This window comes from Lytechinus pictus, chromosome 3, assembly GCF_037042905.1.
Source record: "Lytechinus pictus isolate F3 Inbred chromosome 3, Lp3.0, whole genome shotgun sequence".
NCBI classification, from domain to species: Eukaryota; Metazoa; Echinodermata; class Echinoidea; order Temnopleuroida; family Toxopneustidae; genus Lytechinus; species Lytechinus pictus.
The window spans coordinates 38547196-38570097 of record NC_087247.1 but is presented as its reverse complement, the minus strand read 5'-3'; the positions used below and the strand labels follow the sequence as shown (position 1 = coordinate 38570097).

General features: G+C 35.4%; 1 protein-coding gene across 1 annotated transcript in view; it reads right to left on the bottom strand.

The window, feature by feature from the left end:
• LOC129255639 (reelin-like) overlaps nucleotides 1-22902 on the bottom strand; it is a 55399-nt gene that overhangs the window by 31056 nt on the left and 1441 nt on the right. The window contains exons 2-21 of the mRNA XM_064096990.1: nucleotides 21777-22264; nucleotides 20860-21299; nucleotides 17183-17402; nucleotides 13738-13841; nucleotides 12581-12653; nucleotides 11773-11921; nucleotides 10884-10980; nucleotides 10083-10323; nucleotides 9372-9532; nucleotides 6772-6923; nucleotides 6316-6431; nucleotides 4894-5234; nucleotides 4446-4558; nucleotides 3930-3999; nucleotides 3239-3478; nucleotides 2634-2795; nucleotides 2034-2270; nucleotides 1629-1750; nucleotides 975-1155; nucleotides 445-582 (exon numbers count right to left, since the gene is read on the bottom strand). Of these exons, the coding sequence (XP_063953060.1) occupies nucleotides 445-582; nucleotides 975-1155; nucleotides 1629-1750; nucleotides 2034-2270; nucleotides 2634-2795; nucleotides 3239-3478; nucleotides 3930-3999; nucleotides 4446-4558; nucleotides 4894-5234; nucleotides 6316-6431; nucleotides 6772-6923; nucleotides 9372-9532; nucleotides 10083-10323; nucleotides 10884-10980; nucleotides 11773-11921; nucleotides 12581-12653; nucleotides 13738-13841; nucleotides 17183-17402; nucleotides 20860-21064 (3122 nt within the window). The 5' untranslated portion in view covers nucleotides 21065-21299; nucleotides 21777-22264. The remainder of the gene's footprint in view (nucleotides 1-444; nucleotides 583-974; nucleotides 1156-1628; nucleotides 1751-2033; nucleotides 2271-2633; nucleotides 2796-3238; nucleotides 3479-3929; nucleotides 4000-4445; nucleotides 4559-4893; nucleotides 5235-6315; nucleotides 6432-6771; nucleotides 6924-9371; nucleotides 9533-10082; nucleotides 10324-10883; nucleotides 10981-11772; nucleotides 11922-12580; nucleotides 12654-13737; nucleotides 13842-17182; nucleotides 17403-20859; nucleotides 21300-21776; nucleotides 22265-22902) is intronic.

The following is a 22902-nucleotide window of genomic DNA, read 5'->3' as shown; positions in this document are numbered from 1 at the left end:
CTTACCTCAAGGTGACAAAATAAATGTGTACCAAACACATTACTATAAAAAATTTGGCACAAAATAATTGGTATCGAGTTGCAAGGCAAACATGGCAAATTACATCATGACATCATATGGTATGAGTCATGACATAATAATGAAATCAGGATTAAGTTTAAAAGAAATTTAATTGTCATGAAAACCTGACACATTTACATCACCACTGCCATCACAACCAACACCACCACCACTACCACTACAATCACCATCATCACCATTAACATCATCATCACCATCATCACTACCATCGTCATCATCACCATCATCACCAACATCATCAACTATCACCATCATCAACATAATCACCATCACAATCACCATCACTATTTTCATCATCATTTGTAAACTTCCATTTTATTTGTTTTATTAAGTGTGAGGTAATTGTACCATCAATGTTTATACCTGCATATGCCTTCCTGGCAAACACCATGGCCATGACACATATCAGGACATTGTTCTCCCACATACAGATGTCTAATAGCCCATGTTGATTCATCCACATGGTGGGATTGACGCAGTCTGAATCTGGTCACGGAAAACCTAAATTAAAAAGAATAACAACATTGATACTTCATTAAAGGAATCTCAAGAAAGGAAATTCAACTCTTTCCATTACAGCTCTATATCACATCTCAAGTTTGATTTTATTGGGGGTGTATCACAATAGTTATGGTCTATCTAACAACTGCTTAAATTTCCAGTTGTATGTGGTGTATAATGCATTGCCGGGTGTTAATTTTCATCCACAAAGAGCTGCACTGAACCCAGGTGAAGTAAATGGGTACCACTAAGTGCTTAGCATCAATAATTGCAACTCAGCTATGATGGTAATAATATTAAACAATGTAAAGCCTAGTAGAATCAACATGGCCTTTAGATACTGTACTTCATACCATAAGTGAGCAATATCAATTTCATATTAAATATCTGACCTAAGTCTTGCAGGAAGAGGGAGACTAATCCTGGTCCATTCTGTATATTCTGTTGAATGATACTGAGAGCCTTGTCTATAAGTTGTACATCCTACATCACCAGGCATACAGGATGGGACCACATCATGCCAAGTTAATCCATGGTCTGTAGAATACTCCAGATTAATGGAGTAATTATGCCCTGAGAGGAACAGACAAGAATGATAAAAAGAATTTATAACAGTATATTAACAGAGGTAGTCATAGTAGAAAATATTCTCCTGATGGAATGAGTCTCATCCTAGTGATTTCTCAGCAATAACTTAACTTGTAAGATAAAATAGAACTCAATAAGTATCATAAAGGGTGACATACATGTATAATCTAATTTCGCCATGCACTCTGTCTGAGAGCATCCAGTAGGCATACCACACAGAAGGCCCAAGAACAGCAGTACATGACACATGGAGACCATGACTGATCTCCATGCCATAATTCTTAACGGTGTGGTGGTTATATCTTCCATGAATAACTCAACAATTGGTTTATGAAGTCTTGCAGTTCCAGTCTGACCTAAAGGATTTTATTTTCTATTTAATTAGCAGCAGAATCTGTGATTTTGATTTTGAATCCTAGACAAAATGTTAACTGCCATTAATTATCAATATTAATTACCTAGCCTCTGATGTTGCCCACAACCTACGGCAAGATAGAATTGAATCATGAAGGAAGCCCCAACCTGAAGCGATTGAGTTTCAAGGATTGAAGCACCGCTGGAATGGGATTGGCCTGGTAAACTGTGAAACACAATGAAAAGACATTATTTAACAACACCGAAATTCATATTCTCGTCACAACTGTACATCATGCAACATCCAATGCTACACTATTTGCATCAGCACATTGGGCTTGATTTGTTGCTTCTTATCAAAGATAATTATGTTCAAGTCAATGGAATTGTCAAAGAACCAGTGATTTAAGCTTTTCTAATATCCCTCTACATCATCAGGGAAGCATTTCATGACAGGACTTCACGACTACAAGGTAACTACAGAACATTTCAACCTTAGGCAAACTTACACAAGTGCAGGACTGATGTTGCATGCCTCTCCTATCTGACCAGTATGGAATGTGAGAGCTCTTCGGACCTCCCTGTGGTCACTGAAATCCAGATTGATGTTGTTTCGGAGAGTCATTGTCATGGCAATATCATCCAGAGCCCACACCCCTTGGTTTTCTCCTCTGTTTGAAGGCTGCCACCATCTTATCATACAAGCCTCACCCTGGGCAACTGGGTTGAGATGGATCAGGACAGCTCTGTGGTGTGGAGGAGAGAAACAATTCTGTGTTAAAACTCCATTTTAACATTTTAACTGAAACATTCCTTTAAAGACTAGAACAAAGAATTGAGATTGGAAAATAGAAAGGTAAGTCTTAAACCTTTAAACAGGGTGATGCCCTGAAATTATTTGTCCCACTTGAATCTTTAGTATTTTATTATTGATGTTAAAGTGTGGATTATAATATTCTAAAAGCTCAAAAGAAAACAATGTTGAATTTAGGTAATCTCAGATTCCAAAGACAAATGGCAAGTTTCAAGTTGGCATCCTAGTCATTAACATTTATTCTGATCAGTGATGAAAATCTCAGAGCAGGAACTGATCAAAATGTTCTCCCTACCTGGCTGTCCTGTAGGCATCATAGTCCATGACCTTGATAAGATTCCAGTGAATACCATTATCACAGGATGACAAGACAAGAACAGATTCAGAAGCATTGACTGCTGGAGAACAGGAGCCTGCTGATCCATGACTGCCTATCCGAACTGTGAACTTCAAATATCTGATGTATAAAAGGAGATTACAAACTTTTTTTTCAGTACAAATGTGATCCCAGCTTCCATTGCATATCAGTGTGTTGGTCATATAATTATGTTGTGAGAAAAAGAAAACTTTATTTGTCATAACTTTCTTATGTTACATTGGATATTGATAATATTTTAAACATTATATGCTCTTTTTTTCTCTCTCTTTTTAAATTGACTTACTTTTGATGTGGACTTATTGGCCTTTCAAACAAATAAAATACAACTTAATGAGATATAACAAGAACTGACAAGTATGAAGATATGCCAACCTCGTGGCCTGTATTATACCATCATCAGAAGACGGTGAAATTGATAGAACAAAACATAAATAATAAATGTATACCTAAAAACTGTATGATTTCAATACCAAAACATGATGGAAGGCATATTTCAATGTCAAGTCAATGTATAGGCCTACCTGACATTAGTTGTATTGATCTCTTGCGTGATGAGTTCCCTACGACCCTGCTGATTGAACACCAGAGCTTTACCAGAAGCTAAGACACCACAGCCATACCCAATAGAACCTCCCTGGATGACACTGAACTTCTCATGCTCATCAAACTCAGGGGTGAAGGTCTCAAAGTTTTCTGTCAGGTTTCCAAGCAAGACACTCACAGAGGTTTGACAGTTGACACCAGAGTATCCTTGATCACACCTGGAAACATATGAATGAGTAATCAAGCCACTTGGTTGATACCATCTACTCATGGACTGGTACATGTCGCAACTCTAAAACCTACCAGGATGAAAGCTTAATTTGTATACATGAGTGTCCTGTAATCATATTATGGTGTAGAAGAGCATTTTAGAACCAAAGATGGCAAACCAAAGGTCATACAAATACCTTTGTGGAGCTCTCTTTAGAAGGTATTGTCGTACATCATAATTATTTGATGAAAAATCATGGTACAAACGATTCTATTTCTACAGAGGACAAAGCTAGGCCTATAAAACTTAATCATACTCATATTTTTGACAGAAATCCATTTAAGAAGTGTTGACGATTAGATAACAGAAAAGATGATGCTGCCATGGGCTTAATGTATGATTATTTGAACCTTTAACGTTACAGGACAGTGATGTGAATTACTTTGCTACAAACTCACCTGCATCCGAGATGTGTACATCTGCCATGTCCATTACACATTACAGGTCCGCAAGCATCACCAATGTAAACTGTACGCAATAAAACATTACAAAACAAATCAATATATTAATGTAATATTTGCATTGATATTCTTTTTTATTATTACTATGGACTGTTTCACAAAGCTGTTCATCAGTTACAGACAACTTAATGGGAATGCATTATTTCCAATCACCATATTTTTCTTTTAAATATTGAATTTTCCATTCAGATGCTTTTAAACATTACATATTTAAAGCTTAATTTGAAAAAAAAAAAAGCTTCTTTAATGATGGTTTAGAATTGGTCTTAATATAAGGATGAAAATAAGAGAAATGTTAGAAATTGACAGTAATCCACTAAAAATAACAGTTATGAATATCAAATTTCAATTTTGTGACATCATATGCTAGCAGCACAGTCATCATAAAAAGATGGATTAACCAAAGCCACCTGTACATGTTAAAGTGGACTTTCCCCCGAATATAAATCTTACCATTATCAACAGCCCATTTAGTATTTGAGGAATCATGGGTATTTTGTCGCCATCTAAACCTTGTCTGCTTCATCAAGGCAGCTGTAGACAGTGGAATTGTAACTCTTCTCCATCTGAATGTGAGAAAGTAAACAATTAAAAAGTGAAACTATGAAGACAAGAATATATTTCCTGTGTATATTTTCAATGAAATCTAAGTTATTTTACAAGCTGTCCACAATAATTCTTTTAACAAAATGAAAAAGTGATTCATTACATGTATACCAAAGATTTCATAAGATAAACAGGAGCTGTGGCCACTACGATTAAGTACAAAGTCAGTAAATAAGAAGATAAGAAAAGAAAAATAAGAATATATTCCTTTCACCCAAATTTCTGAAATAATGCATGGCAAATAATTAACAACTATGTATAACAAAGGACAGGTCCCGAGAACCAACAAACATACTTTCCAGAGAAGTCTCCCATAGAGTACACACTATCATCAGGAGTCATTACACCATCACAAACACCAGGCAAACATTCCTGACGAACGAGAGACCAGGATCGTCCCATGTCTGTTGAAAACTCCACCCTCACTTCAGTGTCTTCTGCTTCTGAGCCACACTGTAGGTTCAGACTAAACTGTAGATGCATCATTGGCTGTGATGGGTGGGTCGGCAGAAGGACAAGGTTGTCAATGGCCCAAACATTGCGGTTCAAGCCATTGTGACGGGGTTGAGAGAGACAGAATTTGGTAGATGGAGACTGGATTGTGGGTGGCAGGGCAACGGACACAAGCTGTGGCTTCTGTAGAATAAAGTATGACCATTCATTGATTGCAATAACAAGGAGGATAAAGGTGGATCTATCCAAATCATTGCAAGAAACAAAAAAAAGATTTATAAATACTTAAGACGAAAGCTGCTAGCTGCTGTATAAACAAAGGAGCAAGCTAAGAGACTTCTTACTGAAATTTAATAAATTCAAAACATGTTTGGTTAACAACGAGACTACATTATTCAAAAGAGAATTAACTACTAAATGTCATAACATATAAACTATGAAATATGCAATGATTAAAGGAATAATTACAATTCTGTCAGATAAAATTGCATCTTCCTACTTTGAATGTTAAACATAAGCAAACTTAACAATGTGTTACCTTAGAAAATTGAATGGTTTTAATCAAATGATATAAGCTCCATCTCCATGTCACTAATATCATGTACATCCATGATTTAACAGGATGTACATTAAAGGACAAGTCCACCCTAACAAAAGTCGATTTGAATAAAAGAGAAAAATCCAACGAGCATAACACTGAAAATTTCATCAAAATCAGATGTAAAATAAGAAAGTTATGTCATTTTAAAGTTTCGCTTAATTTCACAAAACTGTTATATGCACATCTAGGTCGGTATGCAAATGAGGAGACTGATGACGTCATCCACTCACTTTCTTTTGTATTTTATTATATGAAATATGAAATATTCGAATTTTCTCCTCATTGTCAAGTGAAACAATGATTAGTTCCTCCCTGAACATGTGGAATTAGCATTGATTAATAGTATATGGTTGAGTCAAGTTGGTCCTTATTGTCAAATCTGTAAAAAAATGAAATATTGTATAATTCAAACAATAAAGAACAAAAGATATAGTAAATGATGGACATCATCATCTGACTCATTTGCTTGATACTGAGTTGTGCATATAACTGTTTGTGAAAAAATAAGCAAAACTTTAAACTGCCATAACTTTCTTATTTTATATCCGATTTTGATGAAATTTTCAGCGTTATGCTAGTTTGTTTTTTCTCTATTTATTCAAATCAACATTTTTCTGGGGTGGACTTGACCTTTAATAAGGTCTAGTTACATCAGTTCAATACCTTGTGTGAATCATGGGGTAAGATGTGCAGCAGTACCGGTGAACTGTGGCCAGACACCTGGGCATATACAGAGACCTGGACTTGTTCGGAATCTGCAGGGTCACATGATCCTCCACCTAACAAGGAGCAAGGAGCATAAAAAGAGAGGTAGCAATAAGCGGGAGAGGTTAATTAAGTTCAAGTTAGAAAGCAGAAAAAGCGAATCAAGAGAGAAAGAAAAAAAATAGGTACCCTACATGAATTTGTGAAGTAACGATTTTCATGCCATCTACATGACAAGAAATTATAACAAAAGTTTCACTGACTGTAATATGAAAAGATATTACATCTTTGGCATTTGAATGATGAATGGAATAAAGGGATTTGACTATCTCAATAGCTAGAAGTGCATTTATCTTCAGTATCTTGAAGCAGATGGTACTTAGAAGAAGATAGAACATCAACCATTACACTTACCCATGATGTAATAAAAGCGAAGGTTACCCATGTTGGTTGTATTGAGGTATGGAGTACAGATTTGTCTCTCATCTAAGCCATTCATGACAAGTGAGTTGTTGGTATGCACAATATCACACATCTGACCAATCTCTGCACCAGATACTTCCCATCTGTGGGGTAAAAATAAGAATTGTGCCTGGTGATTTTCATAGGAATTGGAAAATGATTTTAAAGAAATGTATCAAAAAGACAAGTAAAACACCAATGTGATGATGAGGAGGAGGAAGAGGAGAAGGATGATAAAGACGATGTTGATGATGATGATGATGAAAATGATGATGACGATAAAGTTGATTTATATGGAGATAATGATGATTATAGTGATAATCAAACGCCGAAGTAATATTTCATGATTGAAAATAATTTATTATTATTTAATGCCAATCAGGAATGACACAATGATTAGCATAGATGTATGAAGCTTAGCAGATCAATGGAAGCAATAACAAACAGTAGGGGAAGGCGGGGTAAGTTGTGACACTTTTTGCTTTTTGCATGTTAGAATTGGTATGATTGATAATCTTGTAGAAATAAGTACCTTGCCTTAAAATTTAATTCTTCTGAAATATTTTTCCCCTATAAATGACTTTCTACCCCACACTGAAAGTCATTGTCACCTTTGAAAAAAGAGATGTCAAATGGCTCAACTTGCCCCATCTGTGGGGTAGGTTAAGCCACCTTCTGGGGTAAGTTGAGCCACAAAAACTATGTACAAAATGTATGGGGGAAGAACCAGCATGTCAATTTTTTTATTTAAAGTCTTTTCACTTGCTTATTCTCTAAAAATACTATCATCCTCTAAAAGGAAGAGCACGGTCATATAAATTTGCTCCTTTCTGCCTGTATATCGATGGCTTTTTAAGTTTTGTCTGTTTTTTTTATATATACATTACTATAAGAATTACCATAGCTCAACTTGCCCCATGTTGGCTCGCACAACTTACCCCAGTCCAAACTTAATGCCATAATTTCACATCCACACATTTCTTATGCATCCATCATGTAACAGACTATGACAAGAATGAAGATCGATACCTGGGCTAACAATGTTATTTGTATGTCTTTATTATACAGGGATGCCACTAGGTGTCCTCCAAAAATACTGAAACAAAAATACTGAAACAGGGACAGTGTCCAAGAACAGTGAATTGGGGCATTGGCGGCGGAAGCCAAAAAATTTAGGGGGGTCCACCTTAAATTTTGGGATGGACACAGGTAAAAAATTGGACAAGCAACCAAAAAAAAAAAAAGTTATCAACAGAAATTTTAGGGGGGGGGGTCCGTTCCCCACCTCAAAATTAGGGGGGGAAGGACCAAGTGGCTTCTTACATTGTTGTGATCGATGACTTTGAAGGCAAGGTTTGAAAAACTGACGGTAGTTAGTTGTTGTGTGTTGCTCCTAGAACGCTAGACCAAAAGCTTCAGTCTCTGTATTTTGGTTGTTCCGCTGAACCACGTTGGCTCCACTCACCAATACATAGACTGAAGAGTTGTTGGCCCATACGTAAAGACAACGGATCAGCTAACCCAGGGAGCTCCGGCCCCGCGAAGCGGGCTGGAGTTCCCTGGGTTACGTATCAGCATGCAGCAGTAACATTAGATCTAACATTCGGCGAAAACTTGATTTTCGGATCGTTTTTTGTACATAAAATGTCACATTATAAAAAAAATAATTACATCCAAATTTACGAGGAAAATATATAAAATTCAGAAACATCGTTCCTTAGACACAGTTACCGCTAATTCCTTTCAAATGATGATCAAAACATAGTCATCCTCGATCCTTTCATTGGTCATCGTAAGTTGCCATCTTGGATGACGTCATCATCCCTTACAGACGTATATACCAGTCGCTATTATATCGCGATTCGTGCCGCTGCTTTGCACTTGTCTATGTGCGTGCTTTCGGAACTTGTTGCTCGCATTGTGATTGGCCAGGATTTATTCTAATCGGAAAGCCTTGATAAAAGCATAACTCAATGAACGTAGTGGGTAGTGCGTGCGTTTATAAATTATGTACTGTATAATAGCAAATATCTCGGGGAAATATCTCTCACTCGATCGATCGACATGCATCACAATCGAGAGAGAAAGGGGGGGGAAAGGAGGACTTTCCATTTTTATTACACAGAAAACAGGAAAAGTCGGAAATACGAAAATGAGACAGATAGCAGGGAAAAAGACGTAATTCCATATAAAGACGGAAAAGTGGCATCCCTGATTATATTTAAAGACGTGTGTGTGTAAAAAGCACTTATCTATTTCACACCCCTTTTTACTTTTTTGGCTGAAATCTGTATTTTTCCCTCTAAAGAAGTACTTTTTGTTTCAAAGTTGAAAACAATGTGGTGAGGTTAGGGGTTATGCAATGGGTCATCAATACATGACACCACCACAATGTCTGACTCATTCATTATTGGCCTGGGGGTGGTGGCTCAACTTGCCCCTATGCTCAACTTACCTCGCCTGCCCCTACCACAGATTATGAAAAAAGAAAATATTCCTTTGCACATTTCTACCAATGAGAAGAATACATTTGAAATATTTTATCAACTCACTCATTTAGATCATCCATGGTCTCAAATCCCTCTGAAAAGCCTGGTCTACCAATATCTTGCAACAGATTGAGGTCTTGTGATGTTACAAACTGGTATTCATTGGTTTCTTTTTCTTCCTCACCATGAAAATAAAGAGTATTCCCACTGGATTGACACTTTTCCTTGGTGATGGAGAGAATATTGGAGAGATGGAGAGAATATTGATAACACATTTTACTGTTGTTATTTTGATACAATAAATCAATATCTTTAAAAAAATCTGCTTGTCCAGCAATGCAACTTCATGACAGGACTTGACGAATACAAGGAAGAGTGAGAGAGAAAGAAAGAGAGAGAAGGGGAAGACTGATAGAAGAGACAAGAAAACTGATAGAAAATGAAGAAAAGAAATTGATACAGATACAGGAAAACACAAATGAACAAAAAATAAGAGAGTAGACTCTAAATAAATTTGGAAGAGAGAAATGTTAATGAAACAAAATGAATTAGAAAGTAAGAATATACAAGAGAAAAAGATAAATTAAATGTAGAAAGAATAACAGAATAAATAAACATGTAAGATAAATTAAATGGATTAATCTAAGTGAAAAGAATTCAGACAAAGAAAAGATAAGATGACATGCCATGAAATATAGAGAGGATGAACCTAGCCATAGTAAGAGAATAATCATATGTCACAACAAAAAGTTGCAAAACAAAGACTAAACTTACTTGAATGGCACCGTTTGGAAAGAAGAGCCAACTGGTAGGATCCACAGGATCAAAGTCCTCTTGTAGTGAAGTTGGTCTATGAGCCATGTTAGTAATGAGGACATTGTCTAATGCCCAACAGCCTCTGTAATGATGGGCATCCATAGCGAGATCCTGATGAAAGCGAAGGGAGACCTCTTCAGTCCTCGCTGCTAGAGGCAGATGGACAATGTGGATGCTTGTGCTGCCATCAGAGGGGGCCCTAAAGAGTTACAAGAGAGATCTTATTAGTTTCAATCGTTCATGAGTTTGGAATGATGAATTGTGTAAGGAGAAACATTAACTGAATGATGATTAAAGAATTATGAAGCAAGCCTTTAAAATTGATTGCAAATTTACAAAGTTTTTGAGGTAAGAAGCTCTTAATAAACCTCTTCATTCTTAAAATCTAAAATGAATAAATCATGTCTCTGGGTACCCATATGTAAATATCCTCCAACATTTATAACAAAAAATAAAAGACCATTTGCCTTTCCCCAGTGTCAGACATACAATTTCAAATTTGTTTTTAATCCTGTCAGTCTTTAACAATTTCCCTAAAGTACTTCAAAATCACTTTAATGTCTTCTAGGACAATTAAGATCAATTTAAAAAAAATACTAAATGGTATTGGTAATGGTAACTTAATTGCTCAATGCAATGCTTAAAAATCCTATTACAGTAGTGATTAGGACTGGATGACAAAGTTACCAAACGAGTAACTCTTATGAAACATGACCCAGTTGTCAGAAATTAATGGCAGGTATGAGTATATCTCCTCACCTGATCTTATCTATAATATGCCAATCAACCTTGGTATGAACGGCATAGGAAATGGTTATGCTGTAATCATCAGTTCCTGGTCTACAGTGACCTGAACCTGAAAAAAAATGAACATGAATGAAAATGAAGTCCTGCATGTCTAAAAATCAATGAATGAATTACCAATCTAATTTTTATTTTTTTCGCAGAGAAACGTCAGCAAGCAAGCAATTAACAAATATCCTGTATAGAATGCTAAGAAAATGTGTCATGCAATCATTTTTCAAACCACAATTTGATTGCAATGAATCTATGCTCTACTTTTAATAAGTTATGGTTATTTGGGGGAGGTGATGGATGGGGGGTGGATGGATGGAAGAATGGATGGATGGATGGGTGGATTGATGGAAGAATGGATGGATGGATGGGTGGATTGATGGAAGAATGGATGGATGGATGGGTGGATTGATGGCAGAATGGATGGATGGATGGATGGGTGGATTGATGGAAGAATGGATGGGTGGATTGATGGGTGGATTGATGGAAGAATGGATGGGTGGATGGGTGGATTGATGGAAGAATGGATGGATGGATGGGTGGATTGATGGAAGAATGGATGGATGGATGGGTGGATTGATGGAAGAATGGATGGATGGATGGGTGGATTGATGGCAGAATGGATGGATGGATGGATGGGTGGATTGATGGAAGAATGGATGGGTGGATTGATGGGTGGATTGATGGAAGAATGGATGGGTGGATTGATGGGTGGATTGATGGAAGAATGGATGGGTGGATTGATGGGTGGATTGATGGCAGAATGGATGGATATGGATGGATGGATGGACGGACGGACGGACGGATGGAGAAATGAATTAATAAACAAATAAACAAATTGATTGAATCTTACTGATAGCAAACTGGAGAGCTGAAGCAGTAGTTGTATTGAGATGGACAGTATTGAGTTCTCGTTGTCCAAATGAATCACAAAATACAGCAGATTTACCATGAAGAACAGACCCACATGTATCACTGATGTTACCTCCATATATCTCTGACCTAGGTAATAAACATACACACAATCATTTGATAGTGGAATCAAACAACAACAGATATAGATATATATGTCAGATTAGTAATCCATAACATTCTTATCTGTACTTTTTTGTGCACTTTATTTTATATTTTATCTAAAAACACTTTATTTAACATTTAATGCGTATGACTAATCTTGTAGAGTTTTTACTGATCCAGTTAATCTCATCGTCAAAAGCAGGAGGCACCATCATCACAAAGCATATATCTGTTCAAAGCGTCTATGAAACGAAGCAAGCACTCATGTGTGTATCATTATCTTTACTCATGAGAATATTTTTTGTTTTGCAAAGGACAAGTACATACAACTCCTTGACAATTAATGATAACATCAATGACTTTCTTAAGTTGAAATTGACTGGATCAGTCTCAACTCTTTATACAACAGGACCCTGGCGTGTTGAGATCAATCCAAGTATTAAACTGCATAGATCACAAGTATTTATTTACAAGATATGGTGGGGGGGGGTGATCTTCAACATTTGTCATATGACAACTATCCATGGTTTAATTGGCAAGGAAGCAGAAGTGACAGCCTGTTACTGTGGTAACTGTCTGATGATGACAACTTGTTGGTGCTGACAACTTTCATACCATTTGTTTTCATCACATTATATATTTACCATATTGTGTAGTCCAGTTCAGGTGAGGAATCAAAATCATCTCTGAGAATTACACCATCGCTGTGTATCATGGCTAAACAAGGACACCAAAGGAAGGAGAATTAGGAGATCCAGATCATTATAAAGCAATGGATTATTGAATAATGTAAATGGTATCAATGTATCTAAGCAAAACACCATGATTTATTTATTATATTCTCATTCTTAAACACTCATTTTCATGGAGGTACACATTCATACAGGTTCACAAGATTAGAGAAGTATGCTATTTTGCCTCTTTTGTCCTGGCATTTAAAATAAAATATGATAAGTATGTATAATAACAAAAAATACATTTTTTCACTTTACAGACACCATAATTATTCATACACTTAAAAATGTATATTACTTATACAACATTGATCACATTAAGATGCATCCTTTTGCCTTAATTACAGTGATCTCCTGGGCCCTGTCTTACAAAGAGTTACGATTGACCTCAACTGTATGGAAATCCATCAATGTCTTTTTTTTTCTGCAGGAAATTTGCATAATATCCTATGTAAACAAAAAGAAGCAAACTTATTTTTTTTAAACCCAAAACTAATGAATGTACGAATATACATCATATTAAAGATCTTTTGAATAAATATGCATTTTAGATGTTGTCATTGCTGGCTTTCCATAGTTTTGGTTGATGGGATCAATCGCAACTTTTTTGAGGCGGGGCCCAGGTCTACCTAACTACATAACCTCCTGATATGTGTGGTATTTGAACTACTTGAACTTTAATGACTGTGATCCTCCTTTCCACCTACAATCTCAAATCAAAGGGGGGGGGGGACACCTATAATTCTGAAAAGCAATCCTTGAAATAAAAAGAGTAGTAATATAAGAGGAACCTTTATCAAAACAAACTTCGATAGGAGATGAGACAGGCAGTCTGCAATTCATCATAAAGACAAGAATGAAAAAATGAAATAAAAGCAAAAGGAGTTCAATCAAGCCTCAACAATTGGCCCTGTCCTTTGTTTGTACTAAGGATGGTCAAAGGATTGCCATTACCATTTAGGACTCAGCTTGCTAAAATGCTCCTGAACATTTTAGATTAAGGGTTTCTTCACCAAACTTGGGCATTAGTAGATAAATACACGGTAAGAGCGAGGTTTATACCATACCTAGTTGTGGTCTGAAGGGAGATGGGGTAGGCATTCCTGTCTCACATAGCTGTAGGGCCATTACATCCTTGAAGAGAAGATGTTGATATGACACTGCTGTCACCCTGAAGAAAGGAGACATGGAGAAAGGGGAGGTAATTGGTTCAAATATTTAGGGCTTCATATCATCAAGCAAATATGCCAAAATGACCTTAATCATTAAACTGTATTGTGTTATCCCTCTTTTGACATAAACACTGTAAGATAAATCGTTTGAAGGGAAATATAATACAATTTTATATAAAATCCTGTAACCAAAAGGAAAGTGTATTAAAAGAACAAAGACCAAAAGAGATGAAAGAAAAGAGAATGGGAGACAGAGAGCAGGTAGGGGAGGGAATAAGAATTTTGTTACAAAAAAGAAACACTATATTTATATCAGCCAGTTATGTTAAGAGAGTAAGGTAAACTAAGTGAAGCAAAAGGGATATGATCCACAAATGTTTCAAAACTTATGTGATGGACCCATAAAAAAAGATGATTTGGTGTAGAGGAGAAGAACTTTCATAAGAATAAAATAAGGCATACTTTGAATTAAATAAAGTTTCAATATCATATCTCATTTTCTTATCTTCCTTTTCTTTTCCCTTTTTTTTTTTTGGGGGGGGGGCAGGGGTCTTGTTGATTCAATATTTCAGGCTGCTCTATTACTAAACCAACCAAGTATCAACATGTTAAAGTTAAATAAATGCATAAATTCCAACAACAACACAAGAAACCAACCTCAAAACATTCATGAATTGAGATAAAAACATCTGGAAGTTGTCTGGATCAAACAATGAAGGTCAAAGATGAGCTAAAAGATATCATCTCAAATCATGTCGTCTGAGATGACTTGGAAAAAATCACAAAATAAAGAGAAAGAGAATGCTGGCTGCCAACATTTAAAACAAATGTGTGTGCTTAAATGTCAGGGGCAACATAAACATCCTGAGGGCAGCAAAAAGTATGGAAAACTCCAAATAACAAATGATGTCAATCATTGGCTAATGTTTCAACTAAGGATGAAGATCTTGCAAAATACAGATTTCAGTGTTTGATGTAATGTAAAACACTGAATTGATGTCAGAAGACAAGCATTCCTTTGGGACCTCATTACCGATAATTTTAGAATTCATCAGCTTTTTTTTCTGGCCTAAAACAACATTCAAAACGTTACTCATATGATGAATGGATAAACTAACAAATATCATACGGCATAAAAAAAGAATCACAAGTAATATTGTAAAAGGTATGCAAAAAATATGTTGCTCAAGGTACTCTTGAAAATTGTTGAGGTACTTCAAATATACCCCCTCATTTTGTTAAATAAAGAGACTTCAAACTTTTGACTACCCTTACCACAACTCGATGACCTTGGTTATTAAAAAGTGCAATGAAACTGGAAGAAACACCAAAAGCTTGGGGGAATTGAAGATTAGACAGTTCTTCTCCATTTGATATTTTATGTTACATTGTCTAGTGTCTACTAGTCACTAATTAACCACGTTCTTAACCAGATTATTCAATATTTTCTGAGGAAATCAGTTTGGCCATGGTATACAGACAGAGCTAATGCATGGGCAAAACAAATGAGGAAGGATTGTTTCAAAAATATTTTCTCTTTAATTCTTCCTGCAAAAACTTTTATTGGAGGCAAGGTTGGATATAAGGTGTTTTGAAGAGACTTTTAATTAGGAAGGGTAATCTTATGATCTGTTTTCTTCTCCTTGTGTCAAAGTTTATTGTGAGTACCACCAGTCCTCAACTTAACCCTAGGGAAAATATCCAGACATCAAATTTTCCACAAAATTTTTAGTCATTTCTCAAGTCTCAACTTCACAATGAATTTTTAATCTTGTCAAGAAGAATAAATGAAATAATTTTCATAAATTATATAAAAAATTGACCCATCACAATGAAAGGCTAGTTTCCTTGAAGAATAAAAACAAGAAAAATCATATTGTTTTATTGAGAATTTAAAGAAATGATATTCATGAATCATTTTGTAAAAAATTTGGTCCTTGCAATGAAATGTTAAATAAAAACAGAATAAAAATCTTATTTCTATTGACAATTTTAATTGAAAATATTAAGGTTTGTTATTTGAATTCAAAATGTTAATCAATAAACTTTGAATCTGAATCAAAATCAAATAAGAAATTGAACATAATTTATTTTGATCGATTCATCCAAACTCGATCTCTCCCTCCCTCCCTTTTTCCCTGCCCTACGTACTGTCTCCCCCTCTCTTCTTTGTTTTTTCATGAAACAAAATATTTTCAAATTCTCAAAATTTGAAACAATATCAAATGTTATGGGTCCACTGATGATTATCCCGCTTCTTCTTTTTTGGTTCCCACAAATTCAATTAATTTGAAGATCTTATACTTTAATAGAATTCTGAATCCCTTCCTCTTTTTTTTAATAAACCTTCCTTAAAAAAATAAGACCCTCACCTTCATTACTTTACAGTTAGAAACTAACAATTGAACAGGAAGCAGTATTTACCACAGCTCTTGGCTGAGTTAGCAAATAGCTTGGAGCCTGCAAAACCACAATTGTTTGAAGTGATTGCTCCTTACAGGCCAGAGTAAATGATACTGACAGGAAGGTGGAAATAAAGATTAACAAAGAGAACTAAATTTTGCTATAATCTAATAAATAAAGAGCACACTGTTTACAGGTGCCAGCAGACCTGCTCTATGGGAACTTTGAGCAAGAATTGGCGAAATAGATATATGTAGGGATCAATACAAATTTTTACAAGATTTGGAATTTGTATCATAAACCACCCAAGTTCCTATCATTTCAGCCTTTAATTGTAAATGGTAATGTGATAAATATTAAATAAAGAAAAAAACAATTTCAAGAGAATGAAGTGATCTGACAGAAGAGGGGAATCAATAGCTTTCAAGTAAGAAAAAAATGTTAGAAGTGTGATTTAAAAAAGTACACCTACATGTAACTAAAATTCAAGAGCAAGAAACTACTTCTATTATACTCTGCAGTCAATATCTGAATAATATACAAGGCTTATAAAATGCCTGTAATCTCATTAAAACATGGTAAATCTTAATATATTTTTCAATGCTTATACAAAGTAAATGTAAAGATATAGGACTAATATTCTTATGAAAGATAGACTACATACTGTTGAAGCTATCAATATTAAACTAATATATTACTAATATTATCACTGGATATTCTTAATTATCATTCATTTGAAATTTCTAAACAAAATACAAAAGAATGGGGAAAAAATCAACAATAATATGGTGAGGCTGCCTGTGTATTGGAATGGTTACCCAATTTACCATTACCAACAGGTCTTTCTCTAAACATGCCCTGCAACTCCAAACAGGCTTCTACTAAAATACAACAAACTGATAGGATACTCTCAAGCAAAATTGACAGGTGAACTCACATGAAATTGATGCAGCCTGTTCCAGCAGGGGGTGCCATCCACAAGAAAGTACTGTGTCTCTGTGCTGTTAGACTGTGATACTGATGGACCATGGTACAGACCGATGATGCAGGACTTAGAAGACCAAAGGCCGAGAGCTGCGGAAGGTCTTGGGTCTTAGAGGATTCATAGAGACCAATAACCTGGACTTGGGTGAAGTCACTGCTACTAGAAAGTGTCACTGGAAGAATTGAAGAAAAGACATACAGGGTTCTTTATGAAATCAACACTTAATGCAAAATGAAAGCCAGATATAATAGTCATACAGATGATGGGGAGGGGGCTGATGCATAGAGATGTTCATAACTTACACATGCCTTTATGTTCAACTGGTGTTATTTATAGTATTAATAATGCTGATAATTATAACCACAACAATACCTAAAATTTATATAGCACACAATAATCAGTAAAGACTCTCTATGTGCTTCACAAATATTAAATATTTTTACTGGTTATTTCAAACCTAGAACTCATCCTTCAACCATTTTAGGGTAAGAGAATGAGATTTTAAAAATAATAATTTTGAACATGGATTCTTGATTATCCATCTAATGTTGAAAAAATTATCCTTTCACATCTGGAGGGATGCTCTACATGTATGTCTAAATGAGACATTCCCTCCCTAATCATAGTTAGCATATAGCAAGATGCTAATATTGTATTTTTAATGAAATGATGAAAACAAGAACTATATGCTACCAAGACCTCTTATTTAGGATAACATTCAACAATCACACTAATCATATTGAATTCATCCTATATTACTCTCCTCTTGCATTTAGCTCTACCAAAACTCCCAAAAGTGTGTTTGCATACTTGAGAGGTTGTCATGGAAACTGATGACAACTCCAGGCCTTTTATCATTAAATTCCTGAAAGAAAGACGCAATAGAGTAATGCTCGATATAATGTTCGAAAGTATGAGAGTGACTAACCACAAAGATATGGTGAAATGTGAATACTCTCTGTGAACTCTATGAAATATGTCATGATATGAATGAACCTGAGAGAGTCTGATGAAAGAATGGTGCCTAGATAATCCCTTCAGCCATTGCCACTGTCAGCCTAAATCCAATGAAACCATTCTCATCACATCAAAACCACAAGTCCACCTGCCTGAATTATTCACCATTTACCCTTATTCATAAACTTTAGAATCTTATACTTTATCTTGCCACGGTAATTATTTGCAACAGAACTGAAGTTGACATGCTAAAGTTACCAATGGACATTACATCATGGAGATATTAACACAAATATGAACCAAATTTAGATTTAATTTCCCCAGAAAAATGAGAGGTAATGTACAATGATAAAAGCAGGATTTTGTTGTGTATTTTTTTTTCTTGGGGGGGGTAGTTGAAAATCAACATAAAGTGGTTAAAGTGAAAGTCTTATATATTTCAGTTTAAAAAAAACACTCTGAACTAATAAAAGTAATTATGCACAAGTAGCTTAAAACAGAGATCTATACAAACATTTTCAAAGGGATGTAAGGTAAAATTGTTGATACATGTGATGACTTGAACTTAACTGAAAATGAAAGCTCAGAACCTGAACAAAATCACAGAGGTGTTTTGGGAGTACAATTGACTAGAGTATAAGCCAAAAAAATATTTTGTAGATTGTCAGAAAATATCAGATGATGGAAGTGTAATGAGTTCAAAAACTTTCAAAAAAATCCTTCTGAATCATCATTAAGGACACCTTTTAAGTTGAAGTCTTATTAATACACCATGTGCATACACATTTGCGCTGTGCATTCATACCTGCCTAAACCAAAAAAAGTTATCAGTTTATTAGCATGCAACAAATCTTTCACATTCATAGAGTGATGAATGATACACATTCTTCCTGTATTACCTCAAAAGGTCTCCGACAATTTCCATTTGCAATGCACATGTATCCTGCAACCTTGGAAAATTTCCTTTGAAATATCTCAATTTTGTAAGTTTGATAAGTGTCTGCTACTTTGCAGGTAAATCTATCCATGCTTGGGCTTTCACAAACTTACCTTTACTCTGGCAAAATGCCTGTTTTTCTGATAGGGATAGAATTAAGTGTCATAAAAAATTATCTGGTATTTTTCTGATCAGGTCCGCGTGAATAGGTATTATGAGGTAAAAACTTTCCCCAGATTATCACTTGTCAGAGATAGCAGGTGACAGCTATGTTGACCTTTGACCTGTAAACTCTCATCCAATCAGTCCTCACCTCCTTCAAACTGTTTACATTCACAGGGCTGAATAGAGAAACTAATAGCTTTCACTCTGATAACCCCTCACACCCTTGAGTTTGTGGAAAAACCCAGTTTATCCCCGAAAAATCTGTTGCATCAACTGACATTTCCTGAGCTAAAGTGCTATAAAAGCCTATAAGAAACGCAAAACTTTCATGTCTATTAATGGACCAATTTATATCAAATAATTCTAGAAAAACAACCAGTGCATATTCATTTATACAAGAAAGAAGTGGTTAAATCATGCAGATGATATGAATGTAGGCCTGTTTAAAAGAGATAACAAAAAACGGGTCTTTTAAGATATGCTTCTTTAAACAAATTTCATTTAAGTAATATGCAACATTTAATAAATTTCAAGAAAAACAGAAGATCAGAGTATACAGTAGATTGACCTTGTCCTACCAAAATAGCCTAAATCAGTAGAATATCTCAACACACCTGAAGTCAAACATGCTGGTAACTAATACTGTTTCATTAAGAATCTAACAACATCAGGTAAAGTGTACTTTAAACCTCTGCATATAAATAATGCAACATGGAACACATACCATAAAATTGAATAAAAAATGATTTTGCAAATGAGCGATAATAAGCAATGATAACACTGTTTATTCAGGCAACTAATGGTATGTCACCAGGCAAACATGATAATCACTGCTAGCTAGCCTCATCCAGGAAACTCAATTGTTTGATTTTTACCAATTATGTGACAAAACAGGTTGACAAACATGTAAAATGCCTGCTGAAGGAGCAACTGCCCTTGGTGGAAATTAAGATGAGTTCCTCTTGTTTGACATGTTATGTGTTAGTCATGTTTTGGTTTCCTGGGTATCTGGAAACAAGACATGTCTTGGGACTTACCTTGATGAATTAAATCCTTTAACACAAGGATATTCAGTAGATCTAGGGGGCACTGTCCTATGTTAGACTATTATTTCATGTAAATGGTTGAAGTGAGAGAATATAGCGAAGAAAATGGGAATTTCACTTAAACTAAAGAACTTGAATAGACTTTACATGACAAAAAGTTAAATCTTTACCATCTTTTTCACTTAAAATTAGTCCGTTTTCATGACTTCAAAGAGAACTTCACAAAAAAAAAACATTTAAAAAATCAAACAATTGCAGACAAAGAAATGAAAACATATTGCCAAAAAGACATGTTTACTTGTGACTGCCAACTAAACCTGTTAGGTTTCTTCCCCTCCTGATATAAGATAAATTGGCTTTATTATGAATTTCCTTTTCAATTAACTCTACATAGTATTTTTCACAAACATATCTCTGAGGCATTTATAAAGTTACATCAACAACATTCTTCTATTTTTCAATTTTTCCTCTTTTTCTCAGAACACCTTCACATTTTCCCCTTCAAAATATATTAGGTAACTTACCTTGGTATATATCTTGAGGAATGTATTGACTAGGGTTTCCATGGATACTGATGGAAAGAGCAACTTCCCCTTCCTCGTCTCCACCCTCATCTGATGCGCTGCTGTACGAGCAAGGGAAGGTGAAAGGCATCAACTGGGTGGCGGCAAGATTCATAAAGAACAGCAGCTCAAGTCCGATAAAGACAAGTTTCTTGATCCCATCCATAGCTGTAAAGTTCTAATAGGCAAGCTCTGCATCAGCGAGTCAAGAGAATCCCAACTTGTATCTGTGTTTCACAATAATACCAAATTCAGGAACACCTTGCGCATTTTATGTTCTTCCTATGTTTATTTATGATTCCATTTACAATAGAGTTGGCTCAGCCGATCCCAGGTCCACCAAAGACACATCAATTGTGACTCTAAAGCATTCCTTTTCCTTCCTTTTTAAAACTTGTTTCCTGGGGAAAGAAGAAGTGAAAAAACATGGACAATGTCATAAATTTAAGCATGTACACGAGTTCAACATCCATTGATAAATAAATTGATTTGAAGTTAACTTCAACTTTCTTATATCACTACAGAGAAAATATGTCTTCCAAAATGTTATTTCTAAAAGCAATAATAGCAATGTTTAAGAAAAGCTAATAACAAATTAACTCTGATGTATCTCAAATCTTTTTTTAATTTCATGATTGTACTCTAGCTTCTCTGACTTGTTTAAAAAGAAACATTCAAAGATTGATCATCATGCACCTAAAAATATATGATATAATACTTTTTCAAAAGTACGTATATATACATAATTCAAATCTAGTCTCTGAGGTAAAGTTAAAGATATCTATTTTTCCCCAACTAAAACTTACAATAAAACCGAAACTGAAAATTTGATGATCGAAAGAACATGAAGTTATCACTCAATGTACTAATCAACATACCTTGGTGTAAATAATCCTTTACGTCCTTTAGACATGTGTCATTTCCCATAAAGTAATCAATGGAATAACATCAACCAAAGACTTGACACAGGTCTTTACGAAGCTCCAGTCTCAGGTTGACAGGTCCTTGCTTCGACCCCAGCACTCAGGACAAGTAGAAGAAATTGTACATCAGCAGCTAAGGATCTATGTCTGAAAAATGATCCTATTTCAGTTGACCCAGTCTCCAAGCACCTCAGCTTCCAATGGATCCATCCCCCTCGGTTGCAAACCCTGGTCTTATCCTGATGAAGCACAGACCTAATTCCTGCTACCTCAATCGCTCAGACAGATTAGCTCATTCCACATGGAGGGGGGAAGACAGGATTGCACAAGGGTGACGAGTAGATACCAGCTTCATGCATGACGTACCATAAGCTGTCTAGCCTGTATTTATATGCCACCATTAAACAACCTGATTGCATTTCCCTTTCCTGGATATCAATCAACTGTCAGTGTCAAAGATAGTTGATAGAAAAATGAAGAGAATGAATGTACTAGACAAAGAACCAGAAATTGTGGCAATTGGTTGTCAATTCTGTTTGTCACTGTGGTTTAATGACCGGTATTTACATATTGTAGCTCTGTTATCTGGTTTTTCCTGTTTGACCCAATCCACCTATTCATCCTTCTTTTCAGTTTATTTTCAGCTCTCTGATACTTCATTATTAAACCTGTTCTTACCAATCTTTCTCTCCCTAACCATCCATCTATCCCTTCAATTTCTCCCATTTCTTTTTCACACTTTTTGCCCATCCACATGCAATTTCATTGGTTTTTAAAACTCAATACCAAGTATCACCCACCCCCTCTCTCGCCCTCTTTCACTAATTGTATCTCTTTCTCTCTCCATCTATTTCTTTCAAGTTGTTTACCCCCCTCCCTTTCCCTCTTGTCCCTGCTCTCTTCCCTCCCTAATCTATTTATCTGTATCGTTATCTTTCTGCTATTCAGATGAGCAAGGACACTTTCCTTGGAAATAAATAGCAGTATTCACCCCTCCCAAAATAATGGATCAAACCATTCCTTATATGATGGACTTTCCACCAATCATATTCTTTGACATGACTCATTGCATAGATAACTT